At 38.9% G+C, this 16,284-nt stretch overlaps 1 protein-coding gene across 6 annotated transcripts in view; it reads right to left on the bottom strand.

The window, feature by feature from the left end:
* Window positions 1–4,041: 4,041 nt before the first annotated feature.
* PDE5A (phosphodiesterase 5A) overlaps window positions 4,042–16,284 on the bottom strand; it is a 208,779-nt gene continuing 196,536 nt past the window's right edge. For all 6 annotated transcript variants that reach the window (XM_072119190.1, XM_072119184.1, XM_072119188.1 and 3 more), the window contains exon 21: window positions 4,042–16,087. In XM_072119190.1, coding sequence (XP_071975291.1) covers window positions 15,938–16,087 — 150 coding nt within the window. In that variant the 3' untranslated portion in view covers window positions 4,042–15,937. The remainder of the gene's footprint in view (window positions 16,088–16,284) is intronic.

The following is a 16,284-nucleotide window of genomic DNA, read 5'->3' as shown; positions in this document are numbered from 1 at the left end:
TAAACATAAAAGTGTGGGTCAATTATTATTCAAGCCCAAGGTTTAATATTTTGTGGAATGACCCTTGTTTGCAATTACAGCTAATAATCGTCTTTTATAAGACCTGATCCGGCCGGCACAGGTCTCTGGAATTATCTTGGCCCACTCATCCATGCAGATCTTCTCCAAGTTATCTAGGTTCTATGGGTGTCTCATGTGGACTTTAATCTTGAGCTCCTTCCACAAGTTTTCAATTGGGTTAAGGTCAGGAGACTGACTAGGCCACTGCAACACCTTGATTTTTTTCCCTCTTGAACCAGGCCTTGGTTTTCTTGGCTGTGTGCTTTGGGTCGTTGTCTGTTGGAAGATGAAATGACGACGCATCTTAAGATCCTTGATGGAGGAGTGGAGGTTCTTGGCCAAAATCTCCAAGTAGGCCCTGCTATCCATCTTCCCATGGATGCGGACCAGATGGCCAGGCCCCTTGGCTGAGAAGCAGCCCCACAGCATGAGGCTGCCACCACCATGCTTGACTGTAGGGATGGTATTCTTGGGGTCGTATGCAGCGCCATCCAGTCTCAAAACGTCATGTGTGTGGTTGGCACCAAAGATCTCGATCTTGGTCTCATCAGACCAGAGAATCTTGAACCAGTCTGTCTCAGAGTCCTCCAAGTGATCATGAGCAAACTGTAAACGAGCCTTGACATGACGCTTTGAAAGTAAAGGTACCTTACGTGCTCGTCTGGAACGGAGACCATTGCGGTGGAGTACGTTACTTATGGTATTGACTGAAACCAATGTCCCCACTGCCATGAGATCTTCCCGGAGCTCCTTCCTTGTTGTCCTTGCGTTAGCCTTGACTCTTCAGACAAGCCTGGCCTCGGCACAGGAGGAAACTTTCAAAGGCTGTCCAGGCCGTGGAAGGCTAACAGTAGTTCCATAAGCCTTCCACTTCTGGATGATGTTCCCAACAGTGGAGACAGGTAGGCCCAACTCCTTGGAAAGGGTTTTGTACCCCTTGCCAGCCTTATGACCCTCCACGATCTTGTCTCTAATGGCCTTGGAATGCTCCTTTGTCTTTCCCATGTTGACCATGTATGAGTGCTGTGCACAAGTTTGGGGAGGGTCTTAAATAGTCAGAAAAGGCTGGAAAAACAGAGAATTAATCCAAATATGTGAAGCTCATTGTTCTTTGTGCCTGAACTACTTCTTATACTTTTATGTTAAAAATGTATTAAAAATTAACTTTTTGGTTTGTAAGATTTATGCATCTGTTAATAAATCCTGCTCTTGTTAGAAGTTATTTGCTTCTTATCAAACCTGCTAAATCTGCAGGGGGTTGAATACTACTTGTAGGCACTGTATATTACATACATTAATTGCTTTAAACATGTTTACAATTTCACAAGAGCAGTCAGGACAGCTCGGGGTTGGTTTCACACAAAGCTTTTTTGGGGGTGGAAAAAAAATAGTTTTTAGGCAATGAGTGGATTTATAAGGAATTGGAAATACAAGATAAGGACTGATACTTTCCCTTCCTGCAGGATCCAAAATGAATTAGATGTTTAAAGGGAACCTACCACCACGAATCTACCTATAAAGGTGGATCCATAGGACATGAGGATAGCCCTTTTAAGGGCTAATCCTCACGTCCCCGCACTTTTTGATAACTTTTATTAGCTTTATATGCAAATCTTGTTATGCAGCTACTGGGGCTTGGGGTAGCCACAGCTGAGGCTACACGGTGCGGCTACTCCACGCCCCAGTAGCCTCATATCAAAATTTGCATATAAAGCTAATAAAAGTTATCAAAAAGTGCGGGGACGTGAAGATTAGCCCTTAAAAGGGCTATCCTCATGTCCTATGGATCCACCTACATCCCGATCTACCTTTATAGATTTGTGGTGGTAGGTTCCCTTTAAACACCAGTAGGGCTAAAACAGACAATCACAGAGATGGGGATGGACCTACAATAGTGCCTGGGAGGAGCTCCTTGCATCATAGTGATGCAAGGAGTCCCTTCTTTTCCACAAACAATAGCACCAAACTGTAATCATGGCCAGGTGTGGGTGGCTTTTAGAACAGATTTACAGTTTCAGAGTGGCATAAAAGAATTAGGTGCAAATATATACATAGAATGAAAGTAATGACAAAATTATGTGTGTACAACAACGTTGTTTATGAAGCCATCATAGGTCCTAGGTTTATATTTAAATCTACAACACTCTTTTGTGTAAACAAATTTTCCGCTACAAACTTGCTGCGAGTGCCTACAGAATTTACTGTGCACTGAATATCTGCTGCTCTGAAATCATGTTGGTAAATCTGGCCTTGGGCTGCACTGACACGATGCACGGACAAGTTTGCATTGGTAAAGACGCATCAGCAAAACTTTTTGTAAGTAACAACAGCCGTTTTGCCTTTTACCATTAATAATAATGATGAACAATACTTAACCCCTTGATTCAGCCTGAAAAGGCTCTAGTGACCAGGCATTTTTAGCAAATTTTCGTTAGTGTCGGTTTAAGGGCCATTACTATTTTTTTTTGCATGCTACCTTAAGAATCTTTTGCAGTGATTTTTGGGACACATAGAGTTAGTTCAATTGTATTAAAAGTTTAAACATTTTTGTTTCATTTTTATTTGGGGTTAAAAGTGAAATATATAGTACATTTTTTTATTTTTATAAATTAACTCAAAATTAACATTATTAATGAATTCCCTATTTTGTTTTGTTCGTTTTGCTCTATAATATGTATAGTCTCAGACAAATGGGGTCTATAGCAGTGTTTTTTTGTAGTGTAGTGGGGGAAAATGTGAATGTTTTTAAGAATATTTGTTAATATTTTTTTGTGTGTGTTTTTACTTTATATGTCCCCCATAAAAGACCCTTTTTTTTTTACTTTATTCTTTTTCATTTACAAGTTTTCCAGTTACAGGGGAAATGACCGGCTGTTAGTGGTGGTGCTGATAAGAGCTGTACTGGGTCTAATTAGACGCAGCAGCTCTTTCTAACTCTTTAGACCCCCCCCCCCCCAGTCATGTGACCGCCGAGTCTATGGAGCCAGCTCTGCTCCTCTGTACATTGCACTACTTCAGCGTGATGCTGTGAGGAGCGGAGAAGTGAGAAGTGGTAACAAACCACATCTCCCTTCTCCCTAGGGTCTTTGACACCTGGTTGCAGTATAAAACTCTGGACCTGAAAACTTAAAACGTCAGCGGGCAGTCCAGTTAGGATTCGAGTTAGGATACCACACTACTTACAAATACCAGCATTTTGGTCAAAACACGTATACATGTCGTGATGCATTTTGCTCAAGGATTTTCAATATGTAATTCAAACACAATGGGATAAATTTACTAAAGGTCCTGTGGCCGCACTTTTGTCAGATATTCAGCTGATTTCCATTTTGCGCCGCATTTAGAAGAGGATTTTGTTGCACGCGATGGGATTTTGTCGCATCCGCGCCAGCTTTCATGCGACACAAATTGGGGGAGCATGCTGTCGGACGATCCAACTGATTTGGACTAAGCGTGTGATATAACTTTGATATTGTGTCGCAAGCCATGCACTCACATGCATCGGTAAGAAGATGGTGAATTCCGGTGGACCTGAGCGGGGAATCGACACTTGCAGGATATTGGGCGCACGATCTACGCGAATCACAGCAAAGTTCATCTTTGTCGGACATTTTGGATCGGGGATCGCGCAGGGACTGGGTAAGTAAATGTGCCCAAATATGTAAACACAGCCTCATAGTCATGGGCACTGTTTTTTCCGCAGACCTTAAGACCCTGAGAAAAAACATTTTGTTCGTAATCCTTTTTCCTCACCTCCATCGTAGTTTCTCCCATGTAAGTCTATGAGGCTTCAAAAAAACTGATTGGAAGCGGATGTCTCCTGTGTGCACTAGGTTTTTCTAATTATTAATACTTGGAAACTAAAAGGCCAGCATCCCTCTTTTATGCAAGTGCAGATGACACAGCGAAGAGACACTGAACAAAATGCAGATATAACAGATGCCTGTTATCATCACTGAGGGAATTAAAAAAAACACAAAATCAAGGCATAAAATATTCATTTCTTTATTTACAGTCAGAAATAGTACAAATAAAATATACAGGACTCGCTATAAGTAGTCTGCTCTAATAACATTACAAAGTGTTTGCGTGAGTGAACAGATCTAGTCTCTACAATTCACCCTTCAACAAAATAAAAGTGACAAAAATAAGTGATTGTGCAAATGACTTCAGGAGTAACATATAGTACAAACTGACACAACAGAAGTGACCATCATTAGAACAAAGTATTAAATAAAACATCAACGGAAACTATGTACATGTGAAAAAACGGTGCACAAGTAGATCTGTAACCAATATCAACCTATAAGATTTTCATGTGCAATAGTTTATAAAATCCTCCAAGTGTGTTCTCAGAAGTGTGCATTTACGTTCATAGGTAAACTTATAGGAAGGGAATGTTTTATTATGTTTGACACAAAACAAGTAACATCAAACAGAATTCTCAGTCGTGATTGACAGAAAGCAAAAAAATGACATAAATAATGACACAGGGAAAACTGGCTTCTCCCAGGGCATGTAAATAATGTGTAGTGAACTGCTGACATGGGCTTGTATCACTGCGCAGTGGGGCACACCCCACTCAATCACCCTCCACGTCCACCAGGCAGGGGAAATAGTCTCAATTCCTGGCTGTTTGTCTTGATAAGTCTCCCCCCATTGTGTTTGTTTGGACTTACAGCAACTTCCATATCCACATTCCTCACTGACCCCATGGTCTGTCGCTGTAAATTTCCCCACTGTGGGACTAATAAAGGATTATCTTATTATGTGCCCTGTACAATAAACATTATCTACATTTTTTCAGAGAAACCATACTCTACAGTAATTTATAACAAAGACTTCCAATACGTAGCTTTTCAGCTGTTACCGACAATGCTGGGCAGCCACTAATGTAGAAGAATGATTTGTTTTCAGGTCTAGGTATTATTCAAATATTTATAGTTTTCTGATATTGATTAAATAATGGATCAATTAACACAAATAAATCAACACATTTAAAGAAATTCACCATATTGTGCAATTCTAGGAATATTGTGCAAATTTTGCATGATATTCTTCAAACTATATGTCCACTTTAAATAAACTCTTTATATGGCAGTACATGCTTATTAAGTAGAAAAGTCCTGGCTACATAGGATCAATAACAATAATCTCACAGAGCGAGTAGAATTTTAACCCTTCACTGCTGGAAAATTTTATTTAGACAAGAAAAAAATTCATGCATCAGGTTTCATACTGCAGCTTAAATTTGGAACCAAGGAAGCCTTCAGAGGCCCTGTGACACTTAAAATAGGAGTTCATGATGGGCAAAGTGACACTTATTCCTGTGTCTTTATAATGCAAGACAGTAGTTGGAATGGTGTATAGTTCACACACTGTTATTTATAACTTAAAGGACATCTACCGCCAGGATGAAGGATTGTAAACAAAGCACACTGACATACTGGTACGTGCCCCTTCTGGCATGATCTGCTCTTCTTTTAGCTTCTAATGTCCTGGTTTTTACAAAAAAAAGTTTTTAAAATTATTCAAATGAGCCAGAGGGGCTCCAGGCTCCATTGACATCTATTGCGCTTGGAGCCTTTTTTTTCTTAAAAACAACGGCATAGGAAGCTCTAAGAAGAGCAGATCCTGCCAGAGGGGGCACGCACCAGTCAGTATGTCAGTGTGCTTGGTTTACAATCCTTCATCCTGGAGCAAGAAGCTCCAGCTTTAGACATTTCAGGCTTGTCTGTGTCTCTATAAAGAAATACATTTCTGTGACCAGTGAGGTCAATCCCTCACAAGACACATACTTTATCTCATCGTAAACAAATCATTTAAAGTATAAGCAATGCAAAGTAAGGGTTTTGAAAACATTTTCAGATTTGCTGATGGATAAATAAGGACTTATTATATTATTACACTTATTACATTACTGTATATTCATACTTTATGTGCAAAGGTTGCTGCATCTTTTGGCAACTGGCACAAAATGTAGTCACAACATGTTAATGGTACATATTCAATGCTTAGGATAATGCAGCAGTAACACAAGCTTCTTTTGTTTCACCACTCAATTTGTAGCAGGTCCACCAAATGGAATGTTGCCAGTACTCCAATTTATAGTGAAATGTGGATCTTTATTTTCTAGAACTTGGTGAATCAAGGTCCACGTTTCTCTACAATCTTCATTTTTGTCTGTTTTCCTCATGATTATTAGTAACTTAAGATCCTGCTGCTGGTCTGTGAAATAACTACTGACTGATGGGACTAAAATGCAGATTTTTTTGGTCAGCGAGAGTTTCAAACAGATGCAAACAATTGCCATGAACAGAAATGCCATAGAATCCAGAAATGACTAGATAGCACTGTTAGATTTGTTTACATATGAAGCTTTGTCTGTCAAAACAAATTATAGATAAAATCACCTGTACAAGTTAACCCCTTTACAGCCCTTGACCACTGCAGTTAATAAAATAACATAACCACCAGAGGCATTGGGTTTAACAGCTTTGGGATATTAGTTGTGGGGCCAAAATGACCCTACAGCACCATGCATTATATAACTTTGTCAGATAAACAATTTAATAAGTATTAATGTATCAGGATAGTTAGAAACATTATTGAAACACTTCGGTTTGCATGAAATAAAGTTCTCAAATTATAACCCCCTAGTGATGTTTACACAATAAAGCTAATTTTTAACCCCTTTACTTTACAATTTTACTTGGTTTTATTGCCATTTCAGGGATGGTCATTGTAAAATTTCAGAGTGTGGGTGGGGACTCTCTAAGCAAACATTCATGATCTCTCTAGTGCTGTGAGATGCTGTGTGCTGACAATGTGCTTAGATTATCAGGGTACAGGGTTTATCTACACTATTATTTATCTTCTGAACATTCTACTAGTATCTGACACATAGAAAAAGAGAAATGTGACAGATCAGAGATGATGACATCCATGAGATGGATATAACATACAATGACACACTTCAGCTCTGCTACATCTCAGCTATAACACACACCGTCTGCTCAGCCACAACTCCCCTGGATAAAGACCTTATCTGTAGCTTGTAGAGTACAGTCTACTGCTGCCTGGAAGTGTCTGTGTGTGAGCTGGTCTTTCAATGGAGGAAGAAGGGGCTGGATGCAGAGAGCACTGCAGTGTGCAGACAGAAGAAGATATTCTTGGGAAGAATCTGCCCTGCCAACCATAGTCAGAAGATTTACAGTTGTATCCCGGGGCAACCAAAATTGTATACACCAGCACTGATAGAGAGAGGTTAGAATTATATCTGTGAAATGCTGTATCGTTGTTAATAACAGTGATTAGAATGTGTTATTTTGCTATCCTGAGTTTATTGAAGAATCTTGTCTTTGTGGGAATACTCCTTTAAGCCTAACAGTAAAGTTACTGACAAAAAATAGTGTTAGCACAGCTGGAGAGAGTCTTTAATAACGATTCCAAATATAACTGTATCATGCTGCTGGTTTCTTCCTAGCCTGAGATATATCTGGTATAAAATTTGTTTCAGATTCAGCTTATTCTGATGTGGGTGGGAACTTCCTGGTTGTGACATAGGCTTACCCCCACTGAAGCCAGAAGAGGACAGCATGTTTGCAATTGGCCGATCTTTAGCATGTGATGAGTCACATGCTTGTGACATTACTGAAGGACTTTCAATGATGCTGGACAGCTTGCATGTACTTAGCTGGCCTGAAGCAAGTCACTACAGGCCCTACAGACCATCCAACAAGCCTCTTGTCCTCCCTAGCTGTACTATACGGTTTTTATAGCAACCAGAAAGCATGGCAAATGGAGATTAGCCTGGGGGACAAGGTAAAACCTCTGCTAGCTGCTAAACAGCTGCAGATAGCTAATTATAGTAAATTAGAGAACTGCTTATTTTGCTTAGTGCAGAGTTAGGCAAAAGTTTTTATACTTTAGAGTTGTACTTTAAATCACCCGTTAGAAAAGTGAGTATGATGAGGGAATTTTGCTATTGACAGGAGCAGCTGACAAACACCAGACAATATTGCACTGTGACAAAACTACATGGTATTTACAGTCACAACTTCTGAGGATGGGATTACACATTAAATTATAATTGCAGTATTGTCATAATCCTACAACCCTCCAGCGTGCCAGGTCTACTAAGAGATGTCAATCTCTTAGTTGATCCAGACGGTATCTTCACAAGGTCAGACCTGGCGGACATTTCAGCACATGGACAAAAACAGTTGCCCTTGATGCCCCCATCTTTTTTGAGACTACAGCTTAGAAGTGCTGAGTATGGAGTAGTCTGCTTCTAGAATACTGTGCAGAGAACTTCAGAGATACAGCAGCACCTTACCCATAAACCCTCTAGACATAACACGCACCCAAACACTAAACATGCATGTTTGGCTTTAAGGGAGCAGCTATTATCCAACTAACTTTAGACAGTCAGCTTTCACATTTACATACTTTTCTGTGCCACTTTTATCAATTTCATTCAGTGGGTTCCTGATGTGTAGAAAAGTACAGTCTACTTTGCTGTTGTATTATTAACTACTGAAACCTGATCTCATAAAGTGAAAAGGATCCGTTGAAATCTGAAGGTAGAAGCATCAAAGCTACATGAACCATGTCTGCTCACCTCCGCACTCAGATTGAACTTATAACTGCATCTCAAGTCTCCTGTGCTGGCACTGTCTCTTTTGATACTGTTATCGTGTGGTTTTATAACAGGAGTATTGCACCATATTGATTACATTTATTGCTTTCTGACATCATTTCTTACAGATTTTGTAGTAGAAGAGGATTCGAAGAACAGAATTTATAAGCACAGTTACAACACAGCACATGCATGCCAAGTACATAATATGGACCTGTGGTTTTTTTCAACCGTATAAACTATGTAAGACTACAATCATACCTACATTTTTGACATTTGTTGTAAAAATATATAGGTATGAAGAATTCCAGACATATCCCAATGTCTGCTCATAAAATGGGATATGTCTGTCAGTATAAGTACATGGATACGTGCAGCATGTACATTAATAGCTTCTGTGGTATGTACACTGAACATGTGCAAAAAAAGGAGATCTGAATGTGCCATGATTCTTAAAACAAAGGAAATGTGTAGCAGTTTTTGGGGTAGTATGGTCAAGGTTCATATTCTTGATGTTATGCCATGTTCACACCACAGCAGGACATATTTTGCTGCTAGTGAGGGTTGATAGACAGAATATGTGCCTGTGAAATAACCCTTATAACTCAGGAGCAGGCTGCATCAGTCAACCCCGAGTGGTATGAGGGTATGATCACACAGTGTGGGCATGATGCATTTATGATGCACCTAAGAATCAATTACCACAATATTTTTTTTTTTAAGTTAGGAGTAGCTTAGTTTTGCAGGTTACAAAACATCTACTAACAATAAACATAAATCAATGGTCTACTGTAGTGCTTGGTCAACAACTGAATTTTGCCCACATGAAGACTACACACTGTAGTCATGCTCTTAGTAGAGCTCTTCTGCTTTAGGGCTCATATACATGGGTGTCTGCGGGGACATACATGCGGCCGCAAATTTGCGGCAGCATGTGCATCCCCATAGAAGGCAATGGCGGCCCAGCAGCGGTACGGTGCCACACATTTGTGGCACCAATCCGGGCCGCACACCGCAAAAAGATAGAGCATGCTCTATCTTTCTGTGAGTCTGCAGACTTGCACCGCTGTTTTCTCTCCAGCACACAGCGGTATGCCCGCACGGCATGTGTGTTCACATGTTCAGTTTTTCTGGTTGGTGAGAACATATCATTGAGAGGTGCTACTGCTCCACTCCAGGTTTGGACATTAAAAACTGCATATGAAAAACTGAATGTGTGAACGTACCCTTAGAGTCTCACTACTTAGTGCATACTAAACACACAAAGTGGACCTGGATAAAGCTGGGTTCACACTGAATTTGTTAATGTGCCAGTGCTTATAGCAATTTTTGCTTTGTGAACTGTTCTACAAAAGCTGCATGTACTTTACTGTTGGTATGCGAATAATTTGCCAAAGCATCTGAGATTTTAAGGCAAATTGGCCACAATGAATGGTACAAGAGTGTGTGGTTTTTGCGGAAAAGTTTTTGTGGAATCTGTAAAAAAAACTTCTACAGTACTTCATGCATGGACACCCTAAGACGGTGATGGCGAACCTTTTAGAGACTGAGTTCCCAAACTACAATCAAACCCACTTGTTTAAATGCAAAGTGCCAACATGGCAATTGAAGCCGTAACATGTTGCTATCTGTTTTGTCATGGCTTTTAATTGTATCGGAGTCCTGAGAACACCAATACAGTTGAAAGAAAGAGGAGAGATTCAGATGATCACTTTAGCTTCCTCCCAGGGTCCCATGCATAGGGAGAATTGTGGGGCCCAGAGCAGATGCACCAATAATAATAACGCAGCCTTGTCTGTACTTCCTTGCTAATCCTGTAGTCCCAGGCAGCTAAGGATGCGTAGCTTTAAAATAGCACTGATCACAGCACATCCTGTGTGGCCAAGGACTGCAGGAGGAGGTTTTGGGTTCTGTATGGGAATTCTGTGCTTGCATGATAGCCTAGGTGCCCACAGAGGGTACTCCGAGTGACACCTCTGCCACCCATGCCAAAGGTTTGCCACTACTGTCCTAAGAAATCTCTTCTCCTATTTTCTATAATTACCTTAGAAAAGGAATGAATCCCAGTAAAGGAAAAAGGTGTCAAATGTTGTTTGTGTTGGTGAAAACCTTGCCTTGCTGGAAATCAGAAAAGTTTTCAATGTCTTAGCAGTTATAGCAGCAAAGATCACATGTCCCTTTGGAAACCTACTGAAAACTTTGTTAATTTACCTGTTGGTGGCAACGAATTAACTGTGCTGTGGCTTCTACGTATCTCAAACGTTTTGCTGGTAATCAGATTAAACAACAGGTACATAACAATCATTGTCAGCCAACAATGGTTTCACACAGCCATTTTCTTGGTTAGTTTAAGCCGATCATGTGTAATGAAGATAACAGTTTTTCTACGGAAACCTATGCAGGACATTTCAAGGTAAGTATAGTTGTAGGTAACTCACATCGGCCTGTTTATGGTGGTTTTTTGTTGTATTGAAACTTTCTGTAGAAGGGACAGCATTTCTAATAAAATTATTACTTTTATTCAGCTTGCACTCAGAAGTGGATGTTTTTTCATCTGACCAGCACATACTGAGCATTTTTTGCTTGTGAACATTTACAGCCTCTGAAAGCATCTGCCATATATACAAAGTGCATCCTGGTGCATCTCTGTAACTGTTCTACAATGTCACACTATCCTGTTATTAACAAGACTACAGTCTCGGCGCTGCTGTTTAGTGGTCCATGGACTGATTACGTCAGTGTGCATCTGCCCTCATGGGCACATACAGATTGGTTTTCTCTTCATGGCTTTAGTGATTTTTCACTGATGCTTTACTGACCCTTTTTTTTCAATGTGATTTTTCACACTTCAGTTTTTTTCACTATGGTGAACACAAGAATGATTCTACCTTTTTCTCCCACTGATCACTGGAAAAAAACTGAAGTTGGAAAAAGCACTAGAGAAAATCACATCAGCCAGGAAAATCTGTATGTCCATAAGCCAACATGGCCTCGGTTAAAGTCACTGACGTGAAAAAAACTTGTGAAACCGTACTAACTCTGCACCTTCCATCAATTGGTTTAGTTTTAATGCTGGTTTTGTCATAACTAGCATACAGCTTTTATGTGCTTTACTTTAATCAAGTTTCATCTTTTGCATGTCTGTGTCTATATTTATTATTCTTATGTGTATTATGCCACCTTGAGGTTGACTGCAGTAACTACATGGTACACAACTGGTGACAAATATTTAATATACAGGCAGTCCCCGGGTTACATACAAGATAGGGTCTGTAGGTTTGTTCTTAAGATGAATTTGTATGTAAGCCGGATCTGTATATTTTATCATTGTAATCCCAGCCAGAACTTTTTTGGTCTCTGTGGCAATTGGATTTTAAAAATGTTGGGTTGTCATAAGAATCAATATTAACAGTAAAGCTTCATTACAGACACCTGTGATAACTGTTACAGCTGATCATTGTAGCCTAGGACTAAAGTACAATAAATTACTAATATCCAGAGGTCCGTTTGTAACTAGGGGTCGTACGTAAGTCGAGTGTTCTTAAGTAGGGGACCGCCTGTACTGCCAATTCCTTATGTGTCATGTACACAATTATGTTATCTTTTTGCATCTCCTGATCTCACCTAAGATTATAAACCAAACGGACTTAAACGTTCCATAAAGTAATTTTTTCTCTGCAGAACTTCAGGCAAACAGACAAGTGACCAGAAACACCTTGCAGATAACACTACAAACCAATGAGATTCTACAACTGATTGAATAGATGGGGGGTCCTGATAGATGGGGGGTCCCAGAAGTGGAACATACGACTAAAGGTGTAACTTGAAGCTCTTGGGCTCTAAGGTAAGATTTTACTGAACCTCCGACTATTAAAATTAATAATAATAATGTAACATTTGTAGTATTGGTCTCGCCATATGGGTAAGAGACACCTGACATCTGAGTATGTCCTTTATTATCACTGGTTATGCTATAAATGTTAACGGGGTTGTCCGGAGTAAAGTAGAGTAACTGCAAAAGATAATTAACTTTCACAATATGATCCCTGTGCAGTACATGAGGATCTTGTACTAAAATTACAGTTTTCTATTTTACAATAAATGTGTCTACCTAGAGAAATCCCTAAAAAGACAAAACCTACATGTGCGTTCTGAAACTTTTTACAATTAAAACATAAAAATATGTCAATGACACCAACATAAAACATTTTGTATAATTAATACATTCAGGTATAAAAATAAAAACAGGGAATTTCCCTTTACAAAAATGTATGGATGCAGGATGATGAATGTCTTACCTTACTTTTTGGGAGTTTTGGGTTATACCCAATTCTATATTTTGTTGTAGGTTATAAAATATATTTCTAGAAGTTAAAGGGGTTGTCCACTTTCAGCAAATAATTGATATTGTTTGTGTACAGAAATAATTTCTTGCTTGCTGTGCTTCTATAGAAAACTTCCAGTGAATAGCCCATGATCATGTGATGGACATTCAGGTGCAGGAACCATTATATCACAGGGAGTAATCAGAGCCGTTTGATAATAAAAGCTCATGCACCTGCATGTCCATCACATGACCATGGACAGGTTTCTATCCAATGGAAGTTTTCTATAGAAGCACAACAAGCAGAGATCTATAAAACAATGAGGAATTGATACAGAAAATATATAGGAAAATTTCCTTACACAAACAATACAAATTATTTGCTGGAAGTGGACAACCCCTTCAAAGACAAACCATTGGCGCCATTTAAACTGGTGGATTTCTATCTGGAACAAGTATTAGAAATATAATAATTAATCGCTGCTCATTTAAAGGGCCTATTATACCACTCATTGTTAAATGTCAGCATCAGCAGCACTTCTTATGTCACAACTTATGTCTGACAATTTCATTAGTTTTGTGTCAAATCAATTTAATTCTCTGGAATTATTAGCTGTGTGTTGATTTATTGTCCAGTAGTCACTTATGCCCATGGACGATGTATTCCACTGTATAAACATACAGTAGGTTATGTCTGTGCCATATGTTGTAAGAACATGTCGGAATCCAACAAACAAATCCTTACAATGTATGGAACAAAATGTGATGTGAACCCCGTCTTATGAAACAAGCAGATTCATTTTCTCATCTTCTCATTTGGGTGGCATCTGCTATTGTGGAGTATGATATGACAAATAACACCCACAAATGACTTTGTAAAATTATAACAATTACAATAAAGTTTGAGTTGAGACTTATAACACAGTGAGGGGCTGTTAAGTGGTATATAAAATTAGCGTCACTATTATTGCAACTAAAAGTATATTCTTTCAGGTCTATAACAAAATAAATATAAACATAAAACAGATACTATTCAAAAAGAAGGCTCCCAGAAATGAAAAGCATCTTTATGACTAAATGGTATGAATTCACTTCCTACCACTGTAACATTACAAGCAACAAACCACATAATGATGCAAAGATAACACAGCCAGTTTTCAGGTGACTGGTATGTAGTTAACCTCTACATGTCTGCACTCTCCTAGAACAGTGAAGTGTACCAGTAACTTCTGTTATAGTGGTGATAACCTATCAGCTATTTGCAGATGTTTCCAACCAACATTGGTTTGTAAAGCTGAGCTTATGTTTACGTAAACAGTTTTTTCGAGCTAAGAAAAGTACCTAGGTGCATCATAATGCTTACAAAGTGATTTCCCCATAACCCAGGCATAGTTTTCTCATAGTCCTGACATAGCCAGGGATCTATATAGGAAGATCTATATGTATAGTGATGTCTGGTACATCATGGAGGGGGGAGAAAACATGTGTTCATAGTACGTTCATGTCACAAAAGCCAAAGATTAGCACCAGCAACCTGGCCATAATACTGCATGTGAGAGTAACTTAAAGAGGCAGCTTCGCTACAGAAAGTATAGGAGTGATACAACTTGCATCTTAAACCCAAGATAACAGTAGTCACTGTCAGGAATATATACAAGTAAGATTACTGCCATTATCATGTATGTAATAGTTATAAATCATATCCAGAGTGCTCAACACATCCTTGCAAGCAGTGACACCAAAACCCATTCAGACAGTTGTGATGTATCATTTGATATTACAAAACTTAGGTTTGGGCCCACGCCGGTTTCTGACCAATCAGAGCAAATTTACAAATGTGGAATTGGGTCTTCGTAGTAGCTTTACAGTCACAGATAGGACAGAACCAACCGTTACCTTCCTAAGTTTTGTAATTCTTTAAAGGAAATCGGTCACCTCTGAGTTAGGGGAGTGATTTTATCTTAGGGATTAGTGGGAAAGATTAAAAGTCTTTTTTTTAGGAATGCTGCAATGTTTGCCTATTAAAAATACTATTTAGAAACATGGTAACTGCCGGATAAGGTACTGTTTGGGGCTTTCAGGGTGTAGCAGTGGTAACAGGTTCCCTTTAAAATAAACCTTTTTTTTCATAATAATAAAGTGCTAGTTCAGATATTTTTTATCTGTGCCTACCACATAATCATTGGGATAGATTTTATCAATGTGAATTTTCTGTACACACGAGTTTATCTTGAAATTAGATAAACCGTGTGTGTAAATGGAGCCTAAGCGTTAATTAAATGAGGTGTATAACTATAACAAAACATGCCTCATATATTAGAAAAAGATGTGAAGTCTTCTCTGTGGATGTATCACTATATTGAAGCTGCAGTCTTTCTCTTTATTTGGTATTTCAGCTCCTATCTGAATCCTAGAGTTATAATGAGCAATAGTGTTACACTATAAAGCAGTTAAGTAAAAAAGGAAGTTCTTTGAAAGTTTAGAATTATTGTGTGAGTTGGATAATGACTCTGTTCTTAGACAATATCTACATCAAATCACATCATTATCTTGTGCTACATGGTTTATAGTATTAGCCCAAGTTGATTCAGTATTCAGTATGTGTAACGATAATGCAGTAAAATGTTATATGTGTTCTGTGCTACATTAAACAGGCGCCCTTCTTAATTTAAAATGGCACCTACATATTAAGGCACTGGTCAATATAAAAAGGAATCAAACCCAAGAGCCTCCAATGGGTAAGTGCTGCGCACATGAGAAAATATATTGCTTCTCTACAAAATATTCCATTTACATGTTCTTATTTCCTTAAACGAAAATGTGAAATTAATAAATATAACAGTGGCAAAATATATTTTGGTTTCCAAACAGTGTAATACTATTCTGTACCACAAGACTCTACGACGTTGTTGTTATTCAATGTCACAGTTCGTTTTTGGCTGGTTGCCGCCTCCATTGAGCAGATTCTTCTCTTGCTGCTCTGCTAATAATTGCCACATCTGTCTGTTCCTCAAGCAGCCATCCAGTAGTGGGTAGCATGATTCAGACACCTCTGCTAAGGCCTAAGCAGAAATGTTAGTATATCAATAATGATGACCAAAAGCAAATATGAAGATTGTTAAAATAGCATTGTCAAAAACTTACTGCTGAAAGCCTCCTCTGTGGTTTCAGGGGTCAGTACCCCTACTTACTTCAGTTACCTTGTCTATGTAGTAAGCTCAGTACTGGTACTGTACATATGTTGTATGCAAAGTTATTG

The sequence above is a fragment of the Engystomops pustulosus genome, chromosome 1, assembly GCF_040894005.1.
Source record: "Engystomops pustulosus chromosome 1, aEngPut4.maternal, whole genome shotgun sequence".
In the NCBI taxonomy this organism is placed as follows: domain Eukaryota; kingdom Metazoa; phylum Chordata; class Amphibia; order Anura; family Leptodactylidae; genus Engystomops; species Engystomops pustulosus.
The sequence above is the reverse complement of the archived record's forward strand: the minus strand, read 5'-3'. Positions and strand labels throughout refer to the sequence as shown.